The following is a 27,959-nucleotide window of genomic DNA, read 5'->3' as shown; positions in this document are numbered from 1 at the left end:
ATGCTAACCACAACAAAAAGCAAAAAATATTATTTGTGATGTTTCACAACACTGGCAATCGCTTGCGAATCATCGTTAGTTATCGATAACCACATCAACAGCTGTGAACAGCAGCAGCAGCAGTCCAAGCAGCAGACTTCAAAGGAAACTTTCTGCTCTGCACAGCGTAGCTATTAGTAGTATAAGAGTGTATAAGAGGCGAGCATAATTTCAAATATACATATGTATATGCTTCTAGTGACAAAATCAATTGTGTAAAATATTATTTTGTTTATTAATGTAATAAAAGCGCAATAACAACCGAATCAGCGGGCAAAGGTGCCGACAAGCACAAACACGCAAGCTGCGAAAGCTGTGCGCCAAATCAATTTACGGCGCACAACGTAACGCGAAAATCGATTTCAGTTTTCGTCTGCTGTTTTGCCAGCAGCTGCTGCTGTATGCATTCAATTAATGTAGAATAGTACAATTAATTTCATTCCACCTTCACACAGCAAGTGCAAAATGCAGACACACACGGCCCCAGTGAGGAGGCCCCAGGTGGATCGCTGCTGGTGGCACAGCTCGCTGCGGCTGCTCACGGTCTGTGCCCTCATCGCTGGCTGCAGTGCGGCCGACACGGACATAACGCTCGATGCGAAAGCGACGCTCAATCATCGCATACAAAGTCTCGATTTGCTGGTATTTGTATTCCTGCTGGCCCTAACTGTGCTAACCATTTGGCTATTCAAGCATCATCGCGTTTCCTGGCTGCATGAGACCGGATTGGCTGTTATTTATGGTAAGCGAATCGCCACTCGAGCTTGGCTTATTTATCTCTATATACGCCATTTGTTGGCTTTTATAATTATCATTCATTCTGGATTCCGTCATTTCTTTCTATTCGCCGCGTCGTCATTTTGACCCTGTCATTGCCAACTGCAGCTTTTATTGTCGCCTCTTGGTTTTTCTTGCATTCGCAACATGCCTCACGTACACATGTACACACTTTTACACATATACATATATATATGTATACATGTATATATAAATGTATTTGAATACGTATTTTTACACCTAGTGTGCACAGCCCCCCTCCCCCGCTCCTATAAAACATAAAAACAAAACTGGCCTCTGTAATCGGAACAGTAAAGCTTTCAAGGCCCGCATATTGTACAAATAAACGGGCTGATGTTATACGAACCTGAATTTGGAGACTCTGATTACACATGACGTCGCAAAAATTCTTTAGTGCACCTTCTGTTTATTCCTAAAAACATTATTATTAGCAATTATAAAACTCAAACATATGCATATTTATGTGCATATTTATACCCTGAACCCATTAAAAATGGGTATAAGGGTATATGTGCGAAAGCCAAATGTATGTAACAGGCAGAAGGAAGCATCTCCGACCACATAAAGTATATATATTCTTAATCAGCATCAATAGCCGAGTCGATCAAGCCATGTCCGTCTGTCTATCCGTCCGTCCGTATGTATGAACGCAAGGATCTCAGAACCTATAAGGGCTAGAGACTTGAAATTTTAGATGTAGATGCTCCTAGCTCCCGCGCAGATCGAGTTTGTTTCCGATAATCGATAAAAATCGATATCGATATCCTGTTTTTTGGGCAATTTTGGTAAATAATAAGAGCTAGAGTCATATGCTCTAAAATAGAATATGTATATGCATTTGATGTTGGAAGAAGAGGGTTCAGGGTATCACCTAGTCGGGAGCTCCCGACTAGAACCTCTTACTTGTTTTATTACAGTGCACATTCGCTAAGGTACATAACGGTAAATCAAAGTTGCTGCTGATTTTATAGCGCCATAAATTTATGAATCAGTTGCTATAAAGTTTACAAGTGCACTTTAAGAAAAATTATCAACAATTGAGAACAATTATCAAATTACAAATCCAAGTAAAAACAAATTGCAATTAAAGTGCAAAAATTTTTAGTTATTATTTAATAAATCTCCACTTCTGTCAAAACTCAGTTTACAATATTTTTTTTCATTAATTTAGTTGCAAATTTGAATTATATTTGTCGATTAGAAAAATGTCTATGCTTCATAAGAAAAGTGTTTTTCACAAAGAGAACTTTTCATACTACGCTCATTTAATATTTAACAATGTTGAAAATGTTCTTTATTTCATAAGAAACTATGCAAATAATACTACAGCTCTTTGATCAAACATTTTCTAACGTATACTTTCTAAACAAATGAAAAATTTAAGATAATATATGCACTGCAGTAATAACACAGCATGCGAGAGATTTAATTGCGGTCTTTTGATCTTAGATATACGTTTAATTAGGCATGCCGCTTTGCAATAATAATTAATTGAACAAGTTTAAAGCAATTCACTCTACCGAATCCTCACTGTATGCACACAGGTGCCTCACAAGCGCATATGTTGTTCGATTTGGTTTTTCCCCTAGCTTTAGATTTCGAATAAACTCTGTCATCGATGCCAACGACGGGAAATCAAATACTTACTAAGTTTAGTTGTAAATCTCAGGAGCGCAATTCTAAAGCTTATTAGGGAGCTTCTATGTGGCCACGTGATTTGTCCATGTCAGGCGTTAGTATTTGTTTTTTCCTGTCGCACGCAATGAAAATAATTAAATATGCTAATTAGAGAGTGTATCTAAATTGGCGTAAGCTCCAATAAAAACCCAAATCGGATTGCCCATGAAATGGGCTGTGTACTGGCAAAATAAATTAATAATAAAAAAACAATACAATGCAGATAACACGCAACTGTTTGGCTGGCTGATAAGCATTCTCTTGTTTTCAGCGAGAATGAGTCAACATGTCAAGTATTTCTTGTTCCACAGTTGTTTTACACGATCTTATCAGACTGGCAGACTGCCAGCTCAGACGACAACACACATCGCCCATTCATTAGTCATTTTGAAAACGGGCTTTGCGATAGGTCAGGCAGTAATTAGATAGGCTTATGGCAAAAGCTGGAAAAACACATTTGAATCGATTTGGTTGGACCTTACAATTGTGCCCGTATCAGTTGAACTTATTCAATGCCTGATTATGATGAAACTAAGCCTATTTCTATTCATATTCTCATTTTGCTTATAATCTGCAGTTGCTAGTTGAACATTTCTTTTATAGATATTGAATGGGTTGCTATCAAGGAAAAACCTGTTTTATTTACCCACTTTAATAAATAATAAAACGGTTTTTATTTAACCATTTTCCAACTTATTTTGTCAATGAAAGTGTTCGAGTTTGTAAAGCATGTATTTAAAACTAATTGGAAAATGAATGGAAATGAATGAAAATGGAATGTACGGGCCCATACGACAATATTTTCCGACATTTCCCATCCTTATAGTTGACATTTTGCTAAATTTATGCCATATATCTATTCATAGATATATTTTCGCCAATCTGACACAAAGCTCTTCGTTATATTCGCATCGTGATTAATTGTCTATTCAATTGCAGGCTTAATTGTTGGTGCCATCATACGATATGCTGGCACAAATACCACGCTGGTGCACATGCAGGTGGAGCCGCAGGGTATACCCACATATAATGCCAAGTTGCCACCGGACACGCTGTGGTTTAAGGTGAGTGCAGTTGCAAGAGACACGCCGTTTGCTTATGCAATTTAAGTCAATTGTAATTGAATTTGTTTGCTTTTGTTTTGCTCAGTATCCGGTTAATCAGACAAACGCCACAAAGCTGCCCGAGGGCGTGAAGACATATGCTTACGTGTTTCGTGGACAGGTCTACGATATCGAGGAGAATGAAATTGATTTGAAGGCCACATTCGATCCGGAGGTCTTCTTCAATATCATCTTACCGCCCATTATATTCTATGCTGGCTACAGCTTGAAAAAGGTTTTTCAATTCAAATGAATGCACAAATATATGCAACTGATTTACGTTTATTGTCTTTTGCAGAAATACTTTTTCCGCAATTTGGGCGCCATTCTGACTTTTGCCATTGTGGGCACCACCTTGTCGGCGTTCCTAATCGGTGGCGTGATGTACGGCTGTGTTAAGCTGATGCCAAATTACTTGAGCAGCAGTTTCACATTTCTGGACACACTGTATTTCGGGGCACTGATATCGCCCACAGATCCGCTCACCATACTGGCCATATTCCATGATCTGCACGTCGATGTTAATCTCTATGCGCTTGTATTTGGCGAATCCGTTCTGAACGATGCCGTTGCCATTGTCTTGAGCGGGTAAGCTCATTAGCTCATATTAGCTATATTCAATTCACTATAGATCATTATTATTATAACGATTTGTTTTTCCTAACCATTTTTATGGGTATATATCTTTCTTTTGTTTGTAAATGCGCAGTCACATTTAATTAATTATCAGCTTCACTGCATTAGTTTTTATCGTTTATATATATATTTATAGTGCCATACAAAACTACGGCGAGCATTATTCGAATACTGGAGAATTTGAGACGACGGCGTTTCTTCGCTCGCTGAGCGACTTTTTCTGTATCTTCTTCTTGTCGCTGCTAATTGGCGCCGTCATGGGCTGTTTTACAGCATTGATATCCTTTTTGAAACACAACACAAATTATATTAATTATTATATGCATAAGTTTAGTCCATTTTGGTTCCTTAACTCCTGCCACACTTGACCAAGTTTACGCGCGTTCGTGATTTCCCGCTGCTGGAGTCGGCGCTGTTTGTGCTCATGAGCTACAGCACATTTCTGCTGGCCGAGGCCACGGAGTTGACCGGCGTGGTGGCCGTATTGTTTTGTGGCATCTGCCAGGCTCACTACACCTACAACAATTTGTCCGAGGACTCGCGACAGCGCACCAAACAGATCTTTGAGCTGCTCAACTTTCTGGCCGAGAACTTTATATTCTCGTACATTGGCGTCTCGATGTTTACATTTCCCAAACATCATTTCGATGCTGGCTTCATAATAACCGCTTTTGTAAGTTCGTATTCAAAATTATATTGATAAGTCAACTAATTCAATTTCTCTTGTAGATTTGCGCCGCATTGGGACGTGCTGTCAATGTCTATCCTTTGTCCTGGCTGCTGAACATTAAACGCAAACCAAAAATCTCATCTAATTTCCAGCACATGCTATTCTTTGCTGGTACTTTCGCGCGGAATTCGAATCTCCTCAGTGCTTAATTGTCCATTTGTTTTTATTAGGTTTACGTGGCGCCATGTCCTTTGCCTTGGCCATTCGAAATACTGTGTCCGATGCGCGCCAGACCATGTTGACAGCCACATCGCTAATTGTCATCTTTACGGTCATTATACAGGGCGGCGCGGCTAACTTTTTTCTCAACTGGTTGAAAATACCGTGAGTTAAATGGTGCCTCAAAAAAAAATCAATAATTTCTCAATAGACAATTCCTGATTGCAGCGTTGGCGTCGATGATGAGACTGAACAATTGAATAACTACCAGGTTCACAGTGTGAGTATCTACTTTCCACAGACAATCAGTTCACTCGATTTGATATCATTTAATATAAGAGCTACTTAATTTAGTTTGGGGAATGTGTTGACAAAAAGCTTCTATTTTAGTTAGTTGGATAACAATTAATATAACAATAGATTGAGCCGGTTCATAATCTCTTAGTATTGTGGTCTGAAGCGAAATTCGGAGACAATTCCTTTTTCAATTCGCGCATATTTCATGGCAAAATAGTATCATTTATTGGCATCCGCTGCAATTGTCCTGTTACTTGGGAAAATTCACAAATATGGGATTCTATGAATTACGACTTTGGGTCAAGAACGTGTCTCTCATCTAAGCTTGGCAGCAAATCCAAATTCTTGTAATTTTCGGTGGTTCGGCTTAAGGTTTGAGCCAGCTCTTTTTTTTAATTAATTTAATATGCATATTTTCCGCCTTGGCTCGTCTTATTTTATGTTTACGTTTCCAAATTGAAAACTAAACAATTAAGTTTATTATATTTACATTATTTCAATTGCAATTCATCTTAAGATATTTACTAAAAACATTTAAAAGCGCAATTATAAAGAATAATTATTAAAATAATGTGTATTTGTTAAATAACGATTCGGGTTAATCTTGTTAATCAATTTTAAATATTTTAATTTCCAATCAATATGCTTTTATTTTAAAGGAGATTTGTTTGATTTTGTATTTTCAACTTTATATTTTAAAAATTCATGCTATATCGCAAAATCAACCATCTCAGGAATAGGTTATTTTACTAGGACGTGAACCGAATCCATATCTCTTCAGATCCCAATGCACAAGACTATTTCCCACTATTTGAATAGAAAGGGATAAGCTGGAATCTCAGAAACCGTTTTGCTTTGGGGAATTCATAATCCTATTCATTCCAAATAAGTACGTTCGCGCTCAGCGCAACCGATTAAAGTCGGGCGAAAACCTAGATACAATTTTCCGATGTTCTTTAAAAGAGTTCTCTCTTCTATATGATAAGATTAACGAGTAGTTAAATCGAAAATTGAACGGGCATTTGTTTTGATTTGAAATGCATTTCTGATTCGGTTTTTGGTCATACATGAAAAACGTATTCTCTAACCTATTTATTTTGTACTATTTTGCGCAATTCACGCCATTTTCCATCCATCAAAACAAACAAACAAAAAAAAAGGTTTACAATTCCATGGATAATTCACATTCGGCTCCGGTACGTTGACAAATAATTCCATTCAATTGCAAATTTATGTGTGCTTCTTTCTCGTCCTTTGTTCGCAAATAACAGACACACAAACACACACACGCACACACACACACACACACACATTTAGAGAATTAAGTTTTCCAATTTTGTTTTTTAGTTATTTTAAGTTTTTTATAGGCATTTTCTTTTGGTGCTGGTACTTTTAGTAAAACACATACACATACACAACGCGCTAATCTTGTCTCGTTGAAATTTGTTCAGTCTGATGGCTATTTGCAGGACGTGGAGGGCGGCGCCGGCGCTGGGCGTGGCAAGACACGACTTTCAAGTGGCGCCGACTCGAATCTGGATACGCCGCTGGATGGCAATGCGGCGACTGCAACAATAGCAGCTGGCGGCCGGCGACGCAACAGCCATGAGAAGGCAATTCTGGCGCGGATTTGGGGCAACTTTGACACCAAGTAAGTAGCAAATAAGGTCAACTGTCGTTGCGTAGGAGTACAAGCTATTGGCTATTTCACAGATATATGAAGCCGCTGCTGACGCACTCCAGGCCCACGCTGCTGGAGACGCTGCCGGTTTGTTGTAATCCCATTGCCAGACTGTTGACCACCACGCAGCAGCTGACGCAGGTACGTGGTAGACCCTAAATAGTTGTCGCAATCAGCGCTGAACTTTGCACATACCTTTGCTTTACAGGATGGCAGCGAGTTTCGACGAGTCGACTCCGACTCGGATATTTGCATTGACAACGATACTGGCTCGAATGGGCTCAGCCAGGATGGCCTCGGCGTAGGGCGTCGCAACTCGATAAATCGTGTAAGTATTCGGTACATGGGCGATACTCAGAACCTACTTGCTAGCTACAGAAATCTTGAATGAAGCACCAAACCAAAGACTAATACCATGTAGAAAGAGCAACTAACCAAACCAAACCAAACCAAACCAATAACAAAACAAAAAAAAACCGAAGAACAACAATATCTAACTAGATATTTTGGCCAAGTAGACGCATTGTTATAAGCGAGATTTATATCGAAACTTATACAACCAACTGCAACAATTACTTACTATGCATAAAAATATATACATATATATATATATTTATTTATATGTATGTATTGCTTATGTAGCATAACAAAATTGTGATTCGTTAACTTTTTAATTATAATGATTTAACTGTTAATTTTGTACAAACAACTAAACAAGAAACGTTTTAAGAAGGAATTTTTTATTTTGTAACCCATTATTATTGTGTTGTTAATTATAATTAAATAATTATGTATTATTTAAATACGCCAAGCGATTTCTAGTCTTAATATATATCTATATATTTATTGTATATTATTTTTGTTAATATTACATACTGTTTAACTGCATGGCTAACAAAAAACAAAAAAAAAATATATAAGTACATACAAAAAACGAAATGCAAAATGTAACTTTCTCAGCGAAAATAATAATTTATTTATTTGCTGCCTGCGGCATCTTTCTTTCTATCTTTCCTCAAATCATCTAACAAATAAACAACTCATGCGGACCTTTAACCATTTAATTATTCGATTTTAACGGTTACCATCTGCTCCTACTTCTCCAAATGAAACAACAACAAACACACATTGCATCAACTCTAAAACAATAGTCAAATATATTAAACGAAACTAATCACATTGCAAACGAACTCAGCTTGGTTACTAATAATTTTATGTAAACTCTCTCGAAAACGAAACGTATTTATTAACCTTTTAACGAATTTAACAGAACAAATGAAACGATTCGTTTATTAATCAAATGTTTCGATTCTTATGCTTTTGCAATTTGTCCAATTTTTAGTTGTGCTCCTTCAATTTGTTTATTTAACGAACATTACTGACAACTAGGCAAATAACAAGACTTTGTAACACCCCGTGATAAACGAACGTATGTTGTCGGCCTGTCCGATCGCACAAATACTCATTATATGAGAACAAATCCGGTTTAGGGTATTTCCCCAATTACCTTCCGCTTGGCTTGGGAATTTATACGTATTGTTAGCTTTTTAAGGCACAAGCACCATTATTGATGAGGCTTTTTTTTCCGTATTTTATAATTATTTTTTATGTTTATGTATCTCACAATCTAATTTCTTAGAATCTAACATGCGACTAACCATGTAAGTATACAAATTATAGTTTCATTTTCATTTATTCAGCTTCTTAGATATTAATGTATGCACTTATAGTTTTTATTTGGTTTTCTCACACGTTATTTATCTTGAAATTTATTTTATAAATTTCTTCTTATAGGTTACAGACGAACATGGAAATGTTCATATCTAAGTTGATTTGTTGCTACATACATATTTATGCAATTGGTCTCATTTAAAATGAAAATTCGATTTTTATTTTAGAACTTTTTTTTTTAGTTCTTAAGACATTGTGATTTGGATTCTAGTTAACAGTCTATGCGTTAGTTTAATGAACATTTTGTTAAAAGTTATATAAAGTCAATGAGTTAGTTTATTGATCATTTTGTTAAAACTTAAATATTGATTCTTGCTTTTAAGGTGTTTTTTTTTTTAAAATAAATTTACATAATTGTTTATATTATTTAATTATCTAGAATAATTATTTTTCTTTTTCCATGAAGGGATATATAAAGAATTTTACCCTAAGCTGTAATTAACATGGAAACACAGAAAATTGAATATGTGTAAAATTTTAATATTAAATAAAATACTCATAGCTTTATTATATTCCCATTTTTCTTTTTATTTGAAACCGCTGCTACATTTTATTGCAACTGAAAATCAAATATTTATACATTTTACAAATTATAAAACTGTTCTTCAAAATCGTACCAAAACACAAATGTTTAGATGGAAATCCTGGAGCATGTTCAAAGTCCGGTATCGACCAGAATCAGGCTATTAGGATTTTATGGCAAGAAGTTATAGGAACTATAGAAAAACTATAGAACTATATAGAAGAACCCCTTCTGTGTTTTTTTTTACCGTAGTTTTACATTTCTATTGACATACTATTAAAACATAGAGAATGCTTTCAAAATTGCCGAACAATAATTAGTGTAAATAAATATATTTTAAACTGCTTTAGATATGTATTTGCGTTTTTAAAATTATACAAAATTTTGCAAAACATTTACATATATATTTTGTTCATGTATATTAATGTGTAATTCGCGGTGTTTGCACGATAAAAATACACAAATGTAAGAATATTCGGTTTTAATATTCAATATTCTGTCTATTAAACACTATTAAAACATACTTGATTTTAATTAAAGAAAAACTCTTATAGACATTGAAAATATTAATTGTTGTGCTATTAATTTGTAAGTTTCAAATCAATAAAACCGAAAAATAAATGACTATGAAGCGCTTTTTATAACAATATCGAAATGTGGTGTGTCTCCATAAAATATTCAAGTATTTACGTTTCCTCGTCTTATTTTAAACTTGCCGCCTTCGCAATATGTATCGATAGTTACCTATCGTTTTAAGCTTGGTACCCATCTCCCTTCTAGAGTTGCCAATAAAAACGTTATGATGTGTTACTTTGCTGTAAAGCGAAAGATATATAGAAATATTAAAATACAATCACCACAAAATTCAGTTTTTATTTAACAATTTGATAATTAATAACATAAAAAATTGCAAAAGCACATATGCGAGAAATTTTGCACCCTAGCCAGCATACTAGTTGCATATCGATACCAATGCAGCCCTCGCTAGGCGCGTCGCTTTATTTACGTAGTTTAGTCTGCAAGTCTGCAATTAAACAAACCCAATGTTTAACAAATAGAAAACTATTAGTTAAAAAGCAAAATGGATATGGTAAAGCGAGCATTTTTACGCGCCTGCATAAATCACAGCTGCCTTGATCATGATCAAATTGATAAGATATTGATTCCGCTTTGCGAGCATCATCAAGTGACAAAGCCCGCGAAAAAGGAGGCTCTGCACGACTTCGTTAAGGATATTGAAGGCGCTATAAAGGAGCTCAGTCAATCGTTGAGCTTCATGAAACATCCCATAACGGGCAAGGAGTACTTGGTGTTTGCCATAACGGACGCAACGCCCGATAAACAGAATCATCCGGGACTCACAGCTGAGGAGTGCCTGTATTTTTCGAATCTTTTGGACAAATTGGGTCAGCAGGAGGATTGCCACATTGCGTGGAACGAGGCATATTCTGACTTGGACTTCAAGGGATCCACGAAACCGCCCAAGAAGCTGCGCATGCAGACACTGCTCCAACTCTGGACCGAAATGGGCTACTTTCTCGAATCGGACGACAGACTGTATTTGGGTCCACGCAGCATCGTCGAGTTCGAGTTCTACTTGCGTTCCAACTACGCGGAGACGATAAAGGAATGTGCTCTCTGCAAGCAGCTGGTGCTCTGGGACATCAAGTGCTCCGATTGTGGCCGGAAAATCCATAGAGAATGCATACGAAAGTATTTGCGCACCCGCTCCAATTGCCCGACCTGTGGCAACAAGTGGGCCACGCGGCTTAGTCAATAATAATCTGCAAAGAGATTTCACAGATAGAGTATGTATTTTTTTAGAAATTCATAATAATACACATTTTTAAATACTAAGATCAACGGCCAGTTCCAAAAGATTGTTATCTATTAAAATTTAATAAATAATATATAGAGATGATGTGGCAGGAAAAACTTGAACGAAGCAAATATTTTCATAAACGTACTGACAGGTCCGGCATACCCTCAGGCAGGGTATTCAAAGAAACTGACAGAGAACGAGTACAGTTACTTGGGCAAAGCTTATCAGATTTGAGTCGCAGGCAAATCGAAGACCTAGAGAATCGAAGATAAATATGGCGTTGACGAAAAATGTGCATCAGTTGAATGTTAGTCTTCGTTATGGATGTGTGTGAACGTTTAAGTAAAAATTATCTGATGGACCAAAAAGACGTGCGCGCCTTTGTGAAGGGGCGTCGCATCGATTGGCAGCATGAAGTCTACCAGGTGCATTGACAGGTAAACGACTCTGATAAAACACAACTTTTAATTGCAATTCTTTACTTAGAACAAGCGAAATGCCAGCCCGGAATTCAGCTTCGGCGATCGATTCATACCCAAACGCTTTAAGGCCGAGTGCATTGATTACAATCTGAAATATCTGGGCAAGACGAAAGAGCAGGATCTTCTGAAAATGGTGAGCACCTGCAAAATAGCACAAGTATTTGCCTTAATATCTTTTTCGATTCAGAATCTAACACAATCGTCGAGCTATTGGCGCCAGGGCAGCTTCGTGTCCGCCATAAACAATGTATTTAATATACAAGAGGGTCGTTTGCTTCAGTTCAGCAATATGCAAAGCAAATACTCCAAGACGAATACGCGCAAGCCGAAAACGGACAGAGATTGGCCCTGCCAGCCACGCATCCGGCCGATGGCGTTTCCCACGGCCACCAACGAAATGCCCGAGCTGTGCACATCGTTCGGTATGACGGCAAACCATATCCGACTCAGTTTGAACACATAACTCACCTAACCATTCCATTTCAGATCATAATATGATGGACTGGTCGACCAACGGCCAAATGGCCCTTTCCTTTGGCGAAAACCTGATCATCTGGCGGAATCAGAATGATACCAGCATGATATTCAATGTGGAGCGGACAAGTGCCGTAAAATATTCGCCAAATGGCAGATACCTGGCCATTGGCTGTATGGATGGTGAAAATCCCGGTACGTAGATCAATAGATCAACTGATTTATAATACTTAATGTGACGGATATGCCTTGTACCTTAGGTATGAATAGTCATATCGTAAGAGGACACATATTATTAATGGTATTATGATTTATGGAACTTCTACTACCTACTCCAATTGTATAAAGCATCTTTATGCTAGCGAATGATCGTACATTTCGTCTTTCAGTTTCTATGCAGAAAGTTCCTGAAATTTTTAGACTTTTGACATAAAGTTTAGTTTATGGAACTTATCGAACACAAGGCTCAACTGGTTCGATTTGCTATAATATAAATTGTATTTACTTTAACTTAATATTTATAGTATATGTTATATATGATAGATGTTTGAGCTCTGTTCTTTGCATGCCAGAGTATATATATTTTATTTCTAAATTTCTCTAACCCAAAAATAATTGACGTCCTTTGAAATGTTCAGTTTTAGAGCTTTGGCTAGTGCAATCACGAAACGAGTTTCTAGTAGCCGATGGCAAATATCTGCCCAGATCTTTCGAGTCGATATGCTGCATTGAATGGATGGAGGCGAAAGATGAGATTGTCTGCGGCATGAAATGCGGCTTAATTGTGGTACTGAACTTCCAGACGATGACCATAGAGCACGTCTTGCGTAAGCATACGAATAAAATCTGTTGCATGCGCTTCTCGCCGACGAGACGCTACTTGGCCACAGCCGATGTCCAGGGCCATATATACATATTCGATGGCTCGCTATATAAGGTGATATTGCGTTTGGGCGCCAAGGCGGGCGGCATTGTCTTTGACTGGCATCCATGGCTGGCCAAGGAGTTGGCCATTTGTGAGTAGTTACGCATTGAATATAGTTTTATAATCTGAAAATGTAAACCTTTCTCGCAGCGGAAAAACGACGTTCATCCATTTACATATTCCATGTGCCGCGCCGTGAAATTGTTGCCTATTATCAGCGCGGAGATGAGAAGATTTTAATCAACTCGATCAACTTTAGTAAGATCACGGGCGAGTTGCTGGTCAACATTTATAGACGTGGTAAGATTTCGCGCCAATTTCGAAGTACACTTTTATTTGAAAAGCAACATTTTCCAGACGAAAACGGTTGTCCGTGCTGTGAGATTTTGGTGCTTGCCTCATTGAACCGTGTCGTTGATATTTTGACGCATCAGGACAGAGGAGCACTGTTTATGATGTGGAGTCCGGATGGCACTAAGCTCGCCGCGGCTGGCCTTGATGAGTCCTTCTCGGTTTGGGAATTCTATCCCAGCGACAAATTGGATGCGCTGGAGAAAAAAGAAGAGCGCAAGAATACAAAGCGTAGCGCTTTAGAACTTTATTCGTTTCTGAGATAAATTCCAATCAAATTGTTGTTTTTTTTTTTATCCAATTGTATGTCGATATTTTAAAAGTTCGAAAACTATTTGTTGGCTTGGTTTTTGTGTTTTTATTTTATTTCAAATTTGTAAACATATGTGTACTTATTAGTTAATCATTCATTATTCCAATTCATTTTATAAATCTTTCACTAAAATTCCATGGTTCTTCAACTTAAAGCGTATTTTTTTTTTTGTTGTTTAACAATATTATCGACCGATCGTAAAAATTGCAAAAGACAAATGTTGTATGCTAGTAAAAAGAAGGCAATATGCTGATAATCTAATGCAAATTGAAGATATACAAGTTCAAAATTTCAGTTGCCCAAATTATTTTTTCCATTGAAATCTATTATCTACGTTACTATTTATAAATGTATGTGTAAATATAGGAAAAAACTATTATAAAGATCTGGAACAGTTGACAAGTGCGCCATCTATTTGATCTATCCACGCTTCTGGGATTCCTGCTGAAATATATACTCCGCACAGGCTTCGGCTTCCAAACGTTGCTTTTTACTCTGATACGGTTTAATTAAAAAACGAGTGGTGCAATATACGACAGCCGTGGATCCGATGGCGATGGCCATCATGCCGACAGTCGTTGAGGCAAATTGTTTAATGAAGCTCATCTGCAATTGGGGTAAGTGAAAGAAGAAATGCATTAAAGTTATTGTTTTTAATGTACATTCAACTAAAATCTATCGCACCACTTTGCGGAGTTTGTTATTGTTGTTGTTGTTGTTGTTGTTGCTGCTGGCGCTGGAGCTGCGCTGTTCTCAGGCTTATTTTCGTTTTTAAATTTCAATATGAGTGGCTGCCAAATGTAAACACCGCCCAGAAAACCTATTGCGGTTACAACCATTAACTGAGTTACTGTAACACCACGAGGACGACGTATTTGCATTGCAAAACAAATTAATTTGGTTTGCTATGAACCCCACAGATTTTAATAGCCGGTGCCTGTTACATCAGCTCAGGTCTAACAACGAAAGTGTGCGTGTGAAAACAGCTGATTGATTGTATGTGAGAAGTTTTGCAACACTGTTCGTTTGGAGTTGCCAGATGCAAAATGATGTTCAGCAATTTGACATCCGTTAGGTAATGTGCAGCATTAATAACTGTTTAAAAATGAGCATTAAAATACACACATACACACACACTCAAACATACATAACTATGTATATTTGCTTGCATGCATGTGTGTTTCGGAGAGCGTTGCTTAATCAATGTTTTTTCTTAGTTTTGGGTATTTCAAATTTTCATTTATTGACGTATTTGGAATTAATGCGGATTTCCTTGTGAGCTACAAGAATTTTATCAGCCATCGGGTTTATCTAAGCACTCAAGTGTATATTTACACATTAATCAACGGTTAAACGATCAGCATCAGAAAAGACATAGAAAGAGAGCAAGAGAGAGCGCGTAAGATTGTGACGTGCCTTGCTGTCAGATTGGGACTCCCTTTAAAGCAGCAGAGCGAAAACAGAAGCCGCGCAGCAGCATTAAAAACAACAACAACAACAACAATCATATCGTTGTCAAACACTAAGCTGGTTTTTAAAATGGCCTGCTCGCAGCGAGCTTTGAGTCACTCTCAGTTGGAACCGCGCGCCAAACGGTTCTTCATCATTTTGCTGTGAGCGCCAAGTTGCGCTTGAAGCTATTCTACTGCTGCTGCGAAAAGGAGTGAAAACAAGCGTATACATACACACAACAAATTTAAAGTGCGCCCAAAGAAAATTTAACATAAAAATGTACACAAACCTAATGAAAAGTTGTGATATGTGCCTGCCATTGCTGCTGCTGCTGTTGTTGTTGATTGGCGCAACGAGGCATGCCAATGGCAACAATATACCCACATTGACGACGCCGACGGGTGTGTTCGAGACGCGCACCGATAAGGTGCCAGCCAGCGCGACGGCTGCGATTGCTCCAACAATGCCGCCGGCTGCATCCTACGATGACCTCGACACATTTGTGCCGTTTCGCAGTGATTCGCATGACAATTTCTCGTGGCAGCTGTTGAAGATGGTGCTGCTCAACGATACGGAGCAACAGAATAATGTCATCATATCGCCGTTTTCTGTTAAATTGGTGCTGGCCCTGCTCTCGGAGGCCGCTGGCACCAATACACAGACACAGCAAGAGCTGATAAGCACACAGACAGACATCAGATCGGCGAACAATGTGCGTGAGTTCTATCGCAAGACGCTCAACTCGTTCAAGAAGGAAAACCAGCTGCACAACACACTGAATGTGCGCACCAAACTCTTCACCGACAGCTTCATCGAGACGCAGCAAAAGTTTACGGCCACACTGAAGCATTTCTATGACAGCGAAATCGAGGCTCTGGACTTTGGCAATGCGCCAGCGGCGGCCTTTGCCATCAACGAGTGGGCAAATAATGTGACAAATGGGCGATTGAGCAACCTGGTCACACCTGAGACCATCCAGCACAGCGTCATGCTGCTGACCAATTTGATCTACTTTAAGGGTTTGTGGCGCCGCCAATTCTACAATACATACGAGGGCGCCTTCTTCCGCACCAGAGATGCCCAGACGCGTGTTCAGTATATGGAGCAAACGGACTACTTCTACTACCACAACTCGGACAAGATGAAGGCACAGATACTGCGTCTGCCGTACAAGGGCAAGAACTCGATGTTTGTGCTCCTGCCACACGCCATGGACGGCATCTATGACCTGCTGCACGCGCTGGAGAATGACGAAGTCAAGAGCGCCCAATGGGCGATGGAGGAGCTCAAGGTCAAGGTGACGCTGCCCAAATTCCAGTTCGACTACAAGCGCAGCTTTAAGGATACGCTCCAACAGCTGGGCGTACGTGAGATATTCGAGGACAGCGCCTCGCTGCCGGGTCTAACGCGCGGCGCCGACGTTGCCGGCAAGGTGAAGGTATCGAATATATTGCAAAAGGCCGGCATCGATGTCAACGAACAGGGCACAGAGGCATATGCAGCCACCGTCGTCGAGATCGAGAACAAGTTCGGTGGCTCCCAGACCATCGTCGAGTTCAATGTGAACCGCCCGTTTGTCTTCTTTATCGAGGAGGAGGCCACCGGCAACATTCTGTTCGCCGGCAAGGTGCACCAGCCCTGCTGAGACGACGCTAGACAATAGACATAACGATTTGATTCTAGAATAACACAATCAATAAACAAAAACTATGATATACGACGACGATCATTTTGTAATTGTTACTATTATGTGAAGATGACGGCATGATCCGTCATTTTTTTATTTGCACAGAGTCTGTCCCAGTATTGTCACACATAGTGAGAGTTACTTGAAATATTTCCTAACCAATTACGAATAAATTCTATTATCGGGCGAAACATCAAATATATAAACACAATTTCGATAGATTATTGAAGAAAATATGAATTGCATTGAAATTGTTTAATGCAGAATATTAAATTTAATATAATTGGAAAAACCGCGAAAATCTTATAAAGACACAAGAAAATCCCTTTCGATAATTTTTGTATTCAAATAAATGTATGAAGAACCATTAAAAAAAAAAAACTGCCCATGTAACAATTATAAAATAATTGCTAGCTGTGTAAGGGTATTCGATATGTTTTAAGCAAACCGAAGCTTCGTTCGCATTTGATTAATAATTATAAGCTGATAATGCTGATAGCTCGTAGTCGTATTGTTGTCTTAGGAGTAGTACGTATAGCCTTGTATCACTTAGACACGCCCCACACTCGATTGCAAAACAAGCACCTCACTTAGCTGATGAAGACGTATGTGCTGTAGGGCATGGGAATTCCAGAGCCGATCTACAAATGCGCCTCTAGACTTATGAGATATGTATGTACGAGCACAAATACATATATGCAAATAGGTACAAACACCTGAAAACCCACTTAGCCGGCGCGCACATGACTCACGAGAGTGGGATCTAATTGACACCAGGCAAAACAATTGGCCGAGTCATTGCACGATCCCCAAGTAAAAATAAAACCTAATTGAACAAAATTTCAGATCAATACCAAAATAATGAGTTTGTCTTAATGTCAAAAGCAAATAGTTATTACAAATGCCAGAAGGTGTTACATTTGCCAGCCCAAGGCATTTGGCATAGGTAGTATTCATTAAGTATCGATTAATTTGTCTTATCCATAAAAACTCGGGTCCTCATACTACGACCAACTAACTCTATTAAAAAACTACTACTACGAAATTAAGCTGATTCATTAGTCGATCCATTTTAAATATTTCTGATGGATTTGAGCCGGCAACCTTCGCCTCGTTAGTTAGTTTTTGTTAGATTTCTTCCTACTCAGCTGTAGACATTTCTAAAATCCCAGCCCAGTTTTCACTTCTGTAAAAATTGAACTTTCTAGTTCTTATACAAGTCTTTAATAAAGTATTTTAATTATAGTTCACAACTTTGTTTGATCTTTGATAACAATTTGTAAGCATTCCCCTCGCTTGCAATATTTTTGTTTTCTTCCAATCTTAGTCACGCTAGAAACTTAAGATCAAAGATGAAACTTTGTGCGCTAAAACAAGTTGCTTCAACACCTAATCTACACAGAGACGTGTATAAATATTTTCTCAATGTATTAACATTCTTATCATCGCATTCTATTTTATTTCGACGAGCGATCGTGAAATCTACTCAAATATATGTATGTGTGAGTCTATCATATACGGGCGCACATATTTATAGATGAATCGATGTGCTTAGGGTTTAAAAAAGTAAGAGTTAAATATTTAAACAGGTTCTATGCATAACAAATGTTATGGGAGAGCTCAACTGATATGGTATATGATTTGACATGGAGTCAGCCCTTTAAATTTTTAACTTTTTTTTTAATTGACAATTGCCCGTTGTACTGAAAATATTGCTAGCCGTGCATATTTCCATACTACAATAATCGGGCTACATTTGATATTTATACAAAATTAACATCTGCCTCATAAGGATCAAAGTTATTTATAGTTTGGGGTTTTATCTTCCTCATGTTAATTATTTTGAAGAGCTTGGCTTGGTTTCAAGAACAATATTAATAGGAATTCCGGGTTGTAATACTCTCGAAAATTGATTAATCCTATTCCAGCATAGAAATATGTCATATTTTTCTCATTTATTCCTTAACAGAGCTTTGGTTAAACTTCTCATCTTTAAAAACAAGTTTAAATAGGAAGTTGATCAACGAGAATTTGTCGTATTTTTGTTTTCAACAAAGTCAAATGAGCTCAAATTTGTCGAATCACGCCTCAACCCGACTTCATAATCAGAGTTTAATAATAAATGTTTATGAAACGATCTGGTAGCAAAAGCAAACGAGATTGAAATTAGGTTTTATTTATACTCCAATTAATCAATCTGCAGCCATTGATGAAATTTTGTAGGAATATCTCTCAAAGTCTCGTATATAAATAAGGTGATAAGATTAAAGATTTGTCAACTTATATCTTGAAAATTTGTACTTGAGTCACATCAAATACGGGACTTAAAAGCATTGCAAATATAAATAAACTGCATTCATTTACTTTGTGTCAACTGATTCAGGGCTCAAAAACATACACAAAAATATATTTACAAAATATATTTACTTATGCATTTGTAAAGGCCGAATTCGTGCTTTCACTTATATATTTAAGACTTTATGGCCTGAACGTGTTCTCATTGACAAAAAATCACCTCAAGTTGCTTTTTAGGCACAAACGTCATAAAAGAAGTTTTCATGGGTTTTCATATTCATAGGAACTATATTTAAATAAGCCTTAATTTCCCCTTTATTTGTTGTAAAAACCTTAAAAATGCGAAACACCAAATAGCTTTCCTATATATTATATGATATGATATGATATATGACCGAATATATTATTTATAAGGCAAAGGATGCCCATTTTCCTTGCCGTGGATTAGGTTTTCGAATAAAATACATATTTTCGAGAACATTTCGAAGAGCAGAAGAATTTCCTATTTACTAATAAATTGAAATATAACACAATTTCAAAAGTGCTATAAGAGAAAGAATTGAAGAAATTCTTTCTTATTTAATTATTTTTGCATCTATCTTGAAAAATGTCGCTGAGAAAAACCCAAAGCCTGGCACACACGAGTTAAGAATATAGCTAAAATTGAAACCTGATCATATATATTCAAATACATATATAATATTTAGACATTGCGGTTAACGCTCACGTTCTATAGTAAAATTCATTTGCGTGGAATAAGTTATGTCTGAGATAGATGGGCAAGAAATATGAATAGATAGATAGACGGGCAACAAAAATGATTTATAAATGAATTTTGTACTCACCTCCGCCGCTGCCGCTGGTGAGCATTGCCATCGGCTGCTGTGATTGAATTTGAGGTTTGTTAAAATTATTTGTGTTTACGTTAATGTTGTTGTTGTTGTTATTGTTGTTGTTGTTGTTGTTGATATTATTGTTATTGTTGCTATTATTGTTGTTGTTCTGATTGTTTTGTTGATGGCGCATTTGCTGTGCTGCGTATTGTAGCTGTTGCTGTTGTTGTGTCTGTGCATATGATTGATACTGTCCCGCAGGCTGGGCCAATTCACCAATTTGGAAATTTGCGTTTTCTGCGAAACGCAGAGCTGCGTCAGTATGCCGTGAATTGGCGGCAACAACCGGCTGCTGTTGCTGCTGCTGTTGGGATTGCATCATAAGCCCGTTAGCTGCCGAATGGTTTTTGCCAGCAATAAGTGAATTCAGCAATGCATTTGAAGATGTCTCCTGGCGTCCAGTTCGTGCTCCATGCATAGCCGGCAGTTGACCGCGCGCTTGCTGCTGCTGTTGTTGCTGCTGCTGCTGCATGGGCTGCTGTTTGCCCGCTGCGGCGGCATTCATGTTGAGCAGCTTTGAAGTCTGCTCCTCCATCTTGCGCTTCATGACCGCATTGCGCATTATGGTGTTGGCATGCGCCTGCAGATCCTCCTGTGATAGTTGCTGCGGAAGCGCTTGCTGTTGTTGTTGCTGCTGCTGCTGTTGTTGTTGCTGCTGTTGTAGCTGCTGCTGCTGCTGCCGCGCGGCGAGCGTCTGCTGGACAATGGCCAAATTGTGTAGATTCTGCAGCTGACTGGCAATCACTGTACTCGATAGCATCTCCAGCTGCTGTTGGTGCTGTTGTTGCTGCTGCTGCGTATTGGTGAACTGCAGCACAGCCGTTATAGCCTCGCGATCCATGTTGGTTAAGCGCGGATTGGCCAACTGCACCAGCAGTCCATGCTTAGAAATTTCACCTGTAACAACATAAACTTATTATAAGATGTTTCAGTTTAGACTTCGTCTGTATATACCTTTAGTCAGACGGAGTAACAACAGTTGCGTATCGGCGCGTCCCAGTATGGCCTTCAGCTGAAGGCTGGCCAGAAAGGCGGTCTGCTGCTGCTGCTGTTGGATGAGCACGTGTTGCTTCTGCTGTTGCTGCTGATATTGTTGCTGTTGTATAATAAAATTGGAGATGGCATCGTTGCCGACTGGCGGCTGCTGTGCCGGCAGCTGGGGCGGCACTATTTGCGGTTTAGCACCATTTAGAGCACCAATTAGTTTTTGGAAGCTGTCTGATTGTTTATTGTTTATGTTATTGTTGATAGGCTGGGCTGCTATTCCTGCTCCTGCTCCTGTTCCTGCAGCTGGTACATCATTCATATTACCAAGCGAATTGCGACGCCATTTGGCTTCGAGCTGATCAACCGATGGCATTTGATTAACATAACCTAGGCTCTTGGGCTGCTCCAAGTTCTGGTTGCAGATATTGTTAGTGTTGTTGTTGTTGCCACTGTTGGTCTGGCTCATGGCCTGCTTAAAGAACTCATTCAGTGATGAGGATGAGCCATTCTTCTCCTGACGTTCGCGTGCAAAAAAGGACATGAATTTTGAATTGTTGTTGTTTGTGTTTGACGCATGCTGCTGCTGCTGCTGCTGTTGTTGTTGATGTTTCTGCTGATAATTGCCTTCGGTGCGTGCATAGCTATTATTATCAAAATTCTTTTGATTGTGATTGAAGCTATCAAACTGAGGCGCACGATTGCCATATCGTTTCTCATCCTTTTGTAGCTGCTGCTGCTGCGGATGCTCACTTGAGTTCACTTTGTTCATGTTCTCCGATGTATTGTTGTTGTTGTTGCTGTCGCTCTTTGGCATAAATTTAGCGGCAATGTTGCTGTTGCTGCTGCTTGTGCTGCGGCCAATAGTGTCAGGATGTTGCCATTTGTATTTGCTATGTTCGATCTGGGAAGAGGAGAGATGAAGACAAAGTGAGATACGTTAATTATGTAAAGAATGTACATCTTAAATACAAGCTTTATTCCCGATGCAATGACAACAAAATTAGGGCCCTACTTTGCGATTCTCATAATGAATATATTCACATTTGTCTATGCATATTCTTTTATTAAGTTAATGAAATTTGTTGTTGCTTACTTTGTGCTTTTGCATGATGGGCTCTCTATTTGCATCGATGGTGGCGTGTTTTCCCTCTTTGAGCATTTTCTCCTCATCCTCATCAAACCCACACAATTCGATTGTATCGAGTCTTGAGGTGGGACCACAGCTAAACCACTCGGGCTCTTCATTTTGGTTTCTGTAGCGACGATAGTGTCGCTCCTCCGAATCGCGAGACTTTGGCTTGGAGACGACCAAAAAGCCAGACATGACACGCTTTACGTAATTCTCGTTGGCTCGATTCAGATCCTCGACGGATTCATTTGATTTCAAGCTTTCGTTTTCCGACCGATTGTTGTTAGACATGCCCATTATGGGCGTATTTGGTCGGCCATTCGACTGCTGTGTGCCATTCAATTGCGTACTGCTGATCTCGCCATTATCAAAGAACTTTAACACCGTCATATTGCTTGAGTTTTTGTTATGATGCTCTATATCATCCATGTGAGATTTGCCCATGGCTTTCGGCTGATGATTGTTGTTGTTGTTGTTGTTGTTGTACGATTGCACGGACTTGTAGTCGTTGTTGTTGTAAGACCATTTCGTATGCGATAGACGTCCGCTGCCGATGCGTCTTTGATTAACAATAGCCGGATCCTGCGAAAGGGTGTAAGAAAGGTATATAAAGGATACAAGGATATGTACATACATTGATAGCTAATATAACCTTATTTGCATTTATGTATGTAAAATAAATATGTATATTGTGTAAGTCCATCGTCCTGATCAAGAATAAGTGCCTAGTCTACACCTTATGCTAAAGATACAACGTATACACATATACATACATATGTATAATACAATTGAATTTATGTACAAATATTCATACGTACATATACATATCTACACACACACACACACTATATATATATATATATATATATATATATATATATATATATATATATATATATATATATATATATATACCACGCCAAATTAACGAATATAATATTTATACACAGAAACTGTGTAACTGTTAAGTATGTTTCACCGTTAATCGCGGGGATGGCACATCGCTAGCGGCTGGCGCCAGTGAAGCTCTCACATATTGGCACACAATACACACACATATACATATACATAGGTATATTTACAGCGCCAGCTGTGAGAGAGATTGCAAGCGTAAGCTGATAAACCGTCAAGTAAACTTGCGAATGTGCGTGCTAAGCGATGAGCGCAAAAACAAAAGGGAGAGTGAGCAAAATGAAAATTGTGCTTGACGAAAAACAAATACATTTGTATGTATGTAAGTATGTATATGTATAAAGCGCTAGTCGGAGATGTACAATAACAAAAACAAAAACTAAAACGGTGCCAGCGCCAGCGTCAGTTGACATTGCGCTGTCCCGTGGACTCCATCGATCGAGCGAACGAGCGACAGATAACTGTAAGCGGCAGCCATTACAAACACACAACACTAATCCTACGCAGTAGGTAAATGCAGTGATAGCAACGTTATTAGGCTCAGTGACAAGATGCAGTTTGTGGCCAGCGGTAAGAGCGACGCGGCGCACTGCTAATCTATGTAATTGCATTTAATTATGCACATAAATAATTTTGTATATATATTTTTAGAGCACCAACATCGACGACTGAATCCATTGAATGGACAGTGGGTGCTTGTGAGTCCGCATCGCATGCAGAGACCCTGGTCGGGTCAGGAGGAGAAGCCGCAGCTAAATGAACAACCCGAATTTGATCCCAATAATCCGCTCTGCCCGGGCGTTAAACGACCCAATGGCATTATAACAGAACGCTATGAGAGCACCTATGTTTTTGATAATGACTTTCCCGCACTGCTGGAACAGGTGCCCACCCCGCCCGCAAGCGATGATCCGCTGTTTCAGGCAGCGCCAGCGCGTGGCAATTGTCGCGTTATGTGTTTCCATCCCAAATCGAATTTAACCTTGCCAACCATGAGTGCAACGGAAATTGGCGCTGTTATTGATGAGTAAGTTATCGATAAGCTAGCTATCGATAATCGCATTATCGATTTATATTTGTAATTAAATTACAGATGGATCAAACAATTTAACGAGCTGAGCCCCAAGTACGCCTGGGTGCAGATATTTGAGAACAAAGGCTCCACCATGGGCTGCTCGAATCCGCATCCGCATTGCCAAATCTGGTCATGCTCGTTTCTGCCCACAGAGCCACAGCTGAAGCAGGAACGACTTCGCGCCTACTATGCCACCCATGACCGGCCGATGCTGGGCGACTATGTGGAACGCGAATTGCAGCGCAGGGAACGCATTGTTATTGAGAATCCCGATTGGCTGGTCGTGGTGCCCTACTGGGCTACATGGCCCTTTGAAACGATGCTAATATCGCGCAACAACAACAAGCGCATCAATGATCTAACCAACGGCCAGCGTCATAATCTGGCGCTGACCATCAAGGAGCTGACCACCAAATATGATAATCTATTTAAATGTTCATTTCCGTATTCAATGGGCTGGCACGGTGCGCCTACGGGACCAGAGCATGCGCACGCCTCGAGCGCCCACTGGACACTGCACGCCATTTACTATCCGCCGCTGCTGCGCTCTGCCACGGTGCGCAAATTTATGGTCGGATTTGAGCTGTTGGCGATGGCACAGCGCGATTTAACGGCGGAGCAGGCCGCTCAGCGGCTGCGAGAAGTGGACGGCACACAGCACTATCTGAGCAAATGATTCCTAGAGCTAGAGCCGGCCAATAAAAGCGAATTTAAATTGTAAACAACATGCTAGGCTATGCTAATAATCAATTAGGAAACTGTCAGGCGCGCTTTAGATTACACTTTTGCCTAATTATAAAACATACTTTACTTTCCTCTGATATTGGCTATGTCATTCCAAAATGCGCCAATATATGTATATAGAGAAATTCTAACGCTCGAGCTTAATATTTCTGGCTCTATTCGTCTAAACTACAAATTATAACTTATGACGAGATTCTAATAAAGATCAAATGGCGGTTTTTATTCTATAAATACAAAATAACGAGGAAAAGGAATACGAAAAATAAGAAGTGAATCAAAATCTTGCACCTTCAATTCTCTAAAGATACGGATCGATTTTAATGTAATATAAGAGTTTTACTAATGCAACTATTTTATCCATTGGATTCTACAAATTGTTATTGTAAAAAACAGATATCTATTAAGCAATGAGAACATATGGAAGAGTTTAAAAATCTCGCAATCCCACACAGAACTTAATTTTTTAAAATTGATTATGATTCATTTTAGAGTTGTCTAAATTCTTTTCAATGGGGTATTCTTTCTTGCAAAGGTAAAAATTAGTATATTAGTAACGTGGAATAGATAAGCACAAACGACAAGCCTTATCGGAATCCAATCAGATTAAAGAACATTAGACTAGCCTGTCTATATACTGTATAGTATACTATATATAAGAGTATATAAGATCGGCTAATCTGTTGCTCTTTAATCTGATTATCTATATGTATATGTCTTGTATATAAAAATGAGTGCAGCGCTCACCTGAAAATCCTGCTGCGGTTGAGGCGGCTGGCTCTGTATGATGGACTCATCGGTGATCAACTGTTGTTTGTTCTTATTCTTATAGAAGGCGGGCATGCACTCGTTGCTGCCGTTGGCATTATGGAGACTTACACGCGGCTTAAAGCTGTTGCCGTTGCGAGCATTGGGTGCCGAGTCCACGTTTCGCCATAGATTCATGCGGCGCAGTCGTCCCTCCAGTTCAATGTCATCGCAGGTGGCGATGCGCGGCATACTAAAGGTCAGAGACTCCTTGGAGCGATGCATGAGTGCATGTACCATTGAATTCCGTATATCCAACAAATGCTGACGCGTATAATGCTGCATGGGTGTATCCAATTTGGGGCTGGGTAATATCACAGCCGATTGTGTGTTGCGTAGCTTGGGCAGACGCAGACTGCCCGAGACAGCAGTTGCCGAAATGCTGCGTGGTTTTTGTGTTGCCGCCTGTTGTTGTTGTTGTTGTTGTTGTTGTTGTTGTTGTTGTGGTGGTAACGCCATCTGAGGCAGCGATTTCTTGGCAGCTGGCTTGGCATGATTTGGTGGCGGGCTCAGGTGCAAGTCGCAGGACAACAGGCTCGTGGGCTGAGTATAAGGCGTGGAGGCGCGTGCCGACAGCACCTGCAAAGTCATTAAACCCTGGCTTTCATCATCATGAGCAATCCCTGCTGCTGCTCCTGTTCCTGCTGGTGGCAAGGGTATGGCCTCTTTGGATATGACCGCATGCGGAGCTTGACGCTGCTTGGCCAGCAATTTGCCAACTTTCATCTTTCTTTCCAGTTTGCGTATGACAGCGGGCTTGTTGCACTTCGGATGCACGATAATGGCTTGAGTGGACGGATTGACAGCACTTTTAACTGAACATGTAGGCGACATTTGGACAGCATCGGTTTTCAATTCATCCAACATATTTGGTACGGACTGTTGGCCAAAACAATGACAATGATAATGTAATTGGAGTAAGTGTAGCAAAATAAACAAAAGAAAAAGCACAAACTATCGATACTAGCGAAATTTTTCCACAAGAATGTATTAGCGAAAAGTCAAACACGTAAATTTCAATGTCATTTCCAAAACAATAATTTATAATGTCAAACAAATGTACAGTATGCGGTCGGTATGCTGTTTCTGCAGCCCAATCAGAGAACATTGACTATTGTAGGTAGAGTTAGCAAAATAAAATTCAACACACTTAATAAATTTTGATTACTTTCTCAGTAAGTGAAACGTTAAAAAAAAAATAATAAACTTAAAAAAAATGGCTTGCTATTGTTGTCGAACTTGCCATCCGACAAGGTGTTTCTTCTATAAAGTAGAATTTTAAACTTTGAATGAAATTCAAAAAAAAAAAAAAACTTGTTCCATTTTTTATAGTCAAGATTTGAACAGGAATTCGAATTTTCACCCTAAAAGCTCTAAATAGAAAAAGTTTTTTTCCTAATTTGTTTTTTTTTTTTCAACCCTTTTGAATATGTTATTATTGCGACTATTTTAGCGAAAGCCCACTGTAGGCACATAGCTGTAAAATGAAGCAGCTGTGATGTTTTTTTTTTTTTTTTATATTTAACTCACATCGAAATTCGCCCGCTGCTGCACTCGCTTGTGGGTCTCCATTTTTGTAATGGCCTCCTCCAGAGCGTCTTTTAACTTGATGGCGGTCAGTTTGGCATAGCCCTGACCAGTTGCCAATGCATTGTTGGGCAATGGGGGCGGCGGTGGTGGCGCACAAGGATCTTCCCATTTTTCCGAATTCGCCTCGTCATCCTCAGTGTCGGGCGCTGCGGCCGTTGCCGCCGGCGTTGGCTGTGGAGTTTGAACTGGTGTGGATGGTGGCGGCGGTGGAGGCATAGCGAATTTCGCTTTCTCAACAGGTGTTAGCACTTGTTGGGCATCGAAGTCAGCATCTGCACGGCCAGCACCTTCATAATCCATTGAAAGGAAATGTTTTCGCTTGCTTTTGCGTTGTTCCTTTGGTGATTGCTTTGGTTCTAAAGCGCCAGCGCCATTTTCTTCTTTGATCAATTCTGCTTCGAGCATTTGCTTTGCACTAGTCGACATTTTCTGTTAGGTTGCGAATAATAATTTGCATGTGTTATACGTAGTCTTTGGTTATAGCTGTACTTACAATAATTTAATTATTTTTATTGGTAAAAAAAAAAACAAGCACTTTAAAATTTTAATGCAAAGTGTAACTTTATATATTGCAAAATGAAATCACGTTTATGGCGAGTTCGTAGATGCCGTTATTTTGTCTTTTCAATCGTGCGCCTGTTCATGGATGC

At 39.2% G+C, this 27,959-nt stretch overlaps 7 protein-coding genes across 14 annotated transcripts; 5 read left to right on the top strand and 2 right to left on the bottom strand.

The window, feature by feature from the left end:
• The first annotated feature begins 97 nt into the window (after positions 1 to 97).
• On the top strand, positions 98 to 9,779 carry LOC115759783 (sodium/hydrogen exchanger 6). 8 transcript variants are annotated; one of them, XM_030700851.1, is made up of 15 exons: positions 98 to 438; positions 495 to 781; positions 3,454 to 3,578; positions 3,664 to 3,852; positions 3,916 to 4,205; positions 4,390 to 4,531; positions 4,618 to 4,926; positions 4,983 to 5,094; positions 5,154 to 5,307; positions 5,371 to 5,422; positions 6,600 to 6,635; positions 6,891 to 7,090; positions 7,153 to 7,261; positions 7,329 to 7,448; positions 9,487 to 9,779. In XM_030700851.1, the coding sequence occupies exons 2-15, from the start codon at positions 505 to 507 to the stop codon at positions 9,562 to 9,564; spliced, it is 2,193 nt and encodes a 730-aa protein (XP_030556711.1). In that variant the 5' UTR covers positions 98 to 438; positions 495 to 504; the 3' UTR covers positions 9,565 to 9,779. The 8 variants fall into 8 exon arrangements, with proteins under 8 accessions (XP_030556711.1, XP_030556712.1, XP_030556713.1 ...); XM_030700852.1 differs by lacking the exon at positions 9,487 to 9,779 and adding an exon at positions 8,272 to 8,355; XM_030700853.1 differs by having other exon boundaries at positions 99 to 438; positions 6,909 to 7,090; positions 9,487 to 9,777.
• A 462-nt stretch (positions 9,780 to 10,241) lies between these two features.
• Positions 10,242 to 11,430, top strand: LOC115759794 (non-structural maintenance of chromosomes element 1 homolog). Its single transcript, XM_030700873.1, has 2 exons — positions 10,242 to 11,182; positions 11,348 to 11,430. The coding sequence occupies exon 1, from the start codon at positions 10,456 to 10,458 to the stop codon at positions 11,152 to 11,154; it is 699 nt and encodes a 232-aa protein (XP_030556733.1). The 5' UTR covers positions 10,242 to 10,455; the 3' UTR covers positions 11,155 to 11,182; positions 11,348 to 11,430.
• Positions 11,431 to 11,492: 62 nt separating this feature from the next.
• LOC115759790 (protein cortex) lies at positions 11,493 to 13,717 on the top strand. Its single transcript, XM_030700869.1, has 7 exons — positions 11,493 to 11,621; positions 11,683 to 11,811; positions 11,866 to 12,100; positions 12,165 to 12,347; positions 12,791 to 13,168; positions 13,228 to 13,377; positions 13,435 to 13,717. The coding sequence occupies exons 1-7, from the start codon at positions 11,502 to 11,504 to the stop codon at positions 13,692 to 13,694; spliced, it is 1,455 nt and encodes a 484-aa protein (XP_030556729.1). The 5' UTR covers positions 11,493 to 11,501; the 3' UTR covers positions 13,695 to 13,717.
• A 104-nt stretch (positions 13,718 to 13,821) lies between these two features.
• On the bottom strand, positions 13,822 to 14,456 carry LOC115759795. Its single transcript, XM_030700874.1, has 2 exons — positions 14,426 to 14,456; positions 13,822 to 14,347 (listed from the first exon to the last, which is right to left on the bottom strand). Exon 2 carries the CDS (start codon positions 14,345 to 14,347, stop codon positions 14,162 to 14,164), a length of 186 nt encoding a protein of 61 aa, XP_030556734.1. The 5' UTR covers positions 14,426 to 14,456; the 3' UTR covers positions 13,822 to 14,161.
• LOC115759789 (protein cup) lies at positions 14,270 to 27,738 on the bottom strand. Its single transcript, XM_030700868.1, has 6 exons — positions 27,250 to 27,738; positions 25,660 to 26,598; positions 22,149 to 22,766; positions 21,023 to 21,956; positions 20,021 to 20,965; positions 14,270 to 14,347 (listed from the first exon to the last, which is right to left on the bottom strand). Exons 1-6 carry the CDS (start codon positions 27,733 to 27,735, stop codon positions 14,334 to 14,336), a joined length of 3,936 nt encoding a protein of 1,311 aa, XP_030556728.1. The 5' UTR covers positions 27,736 to 27,738; the 3' UTR covers positions 14,270 to 14,333.
• Positions 15,317 to 16,919, top strand: LOC115759791 (serine protease inhibitor 27A). Its single transcript, XM_030700870.1, has one exon. The coding sequence runs from the start codon at positions 15,471 to 15,473 to the stop codon at positions 16,836 to 16,838; it is 1,368 nt and encodes a 455-aa protein (XP_030556730.1). The 5' UTR covers positions 15,317 to 15,470; the 3' UTR covers positions 16,839 to 16,919.
• On the top strand, positions 23,648 to 24,896 carry LOC115759793 (probable galactose-1-phosphate uridylyltransferase). Its single transcript, XM_030700872.1, has 3 exons — positions 23,648 to 23,666; positions 23,748 to 24,123; positions 24,190 to 24,896. Exons 1-3 carry the CDS (start codon positions 23,648 to 23,650, stop codon positions 24,845 to 24,847), a joined length of 1,053 nt encoding a protein of 350 aa, XP_030556732.1. The 3' UTR covers positions 24,848 to 24,896.
• Positions 27,739 to 27,959: the final 221 nt, after the last annotated feature.

Source organism: Drosophila novamexicana, unplaced genomic scaffold (assembly GCF_003285875.2).
Source record: "Drosophila novamexicana strain 15010-1031.04,08,12 unplaced genomic scaffold, DnovRS2.1 tig00000387-arrow-pilon, whole genome shotgun sequence".
NCBI lineage: Eukaryota > Metazoa > Arthropoda > Insecta > Diptera > Drosophilidae > Drosophila > Drosophila novamexicana.
This window is presented reverse-complemented; position numbering and strand designations above follow the sequence as displayed.

What these genes read in the sequence shown, in the direction of transcription:
- LOC115759783 (XM_030700851.1), top strand. Translation starts at nt 505, where the DNA reads ATGCAGACACACACGGCCCCAGTGAGGAGGCCCCAGGTGGATCGCTGC. An exon ending in GCTTCATAATAACCGCTTTT is followed by an intron (nt 4,927 to 4,982) that starts GTAAGTTCGTAT and finishes TTTCTCTTGTAG; the next exon opens with ATTTGCGCCGCATTGGGACG. An exon ending in GTCGCAACTCGATAAATCGT is followed by an intron (nt 7,449 to 9,486) that starts GTAAGTATTCGG and finishes ACAAATGTTTAG; the next exon opens with ATGGAAATCCTGGAGCATGT.
- LOC115759794 (XM_030700873.1), top strand. Translation starts at nt 10,456, where the DNA reads ATGGATATGGTAAAGCGAGCATTTTTACGCGCCTGCATAAATCACAGC.
- LOC115759790 (XM_030700869.1), top strand. Translation starts at nt 11,502, where the DNA reads ATGTTAGTCTTCGTTATGGATGTGTGTGAACGTTTAAGTAAAAATTAT. An exon ending in AGCAGGATCTTCTGAAAATG is followed by an intron (nt 11,812 to 11,865) that starts GTGAGCACCTGC and finishes TTTTCGATTCAG; the next exon opens with AATCTAACACAATCGTCGAG. An exon ending in GGTCAACATTTATAGACGTG is followed by an intron (nt 13,378 to 13,434) that starts GTAAGATTTCGC and finishes AACATTTTCCAG; the next exon opens with ACGAAAACGGTTGTCCGTGC.
- LOC115759795 (XM_030700874.1), bottom strand. Translation starts at nt 14,347, where the DNA reads ATGAGCTTCATTAAACAATTTGCCTCAACGACTGTCGGCATGATGGCC.
- LOC115759791 (XM_030700870.1), top strand. Translation starts at nt 15,471, where the DNA reads ATGTACACAAACCTAATGAAAAGTTGTGATATGTGCCTGCCATTGCTG.
- LOC115759793 (XM_030700872.1), top strand. An exon ending in ATTGGCGCTGTTATTGATGA is followed by an intron (nt 24,124 to 24,189) that starts GTAAGTTATCGA and finishes ATTAAATTACAG; the next exon opens with ATGGATCAAACAATTTAACG.
- LOC115759789 (XM_030700868.1), bottom strand. Translation starts at nt 27,735, where the DNA reads ATGTCGACTAGTGCAAAGCAAATGCTCGAAGCAGAATTGATCAAAGAA. An exon ending in AGCAGCGGGCGAATTTCGAT is followed by an intron (nt 26,599 to 27,249) that starts GTGAGTTAAATA and finishes TTTGGCCAACAG; the next exon opens with TCCGTACCAAATATGTTGGA. An exon ending in CCATCATGCAAAAGCACAAA is followed by an intron (nt 21,957 to 22,148) that starts GTAAGCAACAAC and finishes TCCTCTTCCCAG; the next exon opens with ATCGAACATAGCAAATACAA.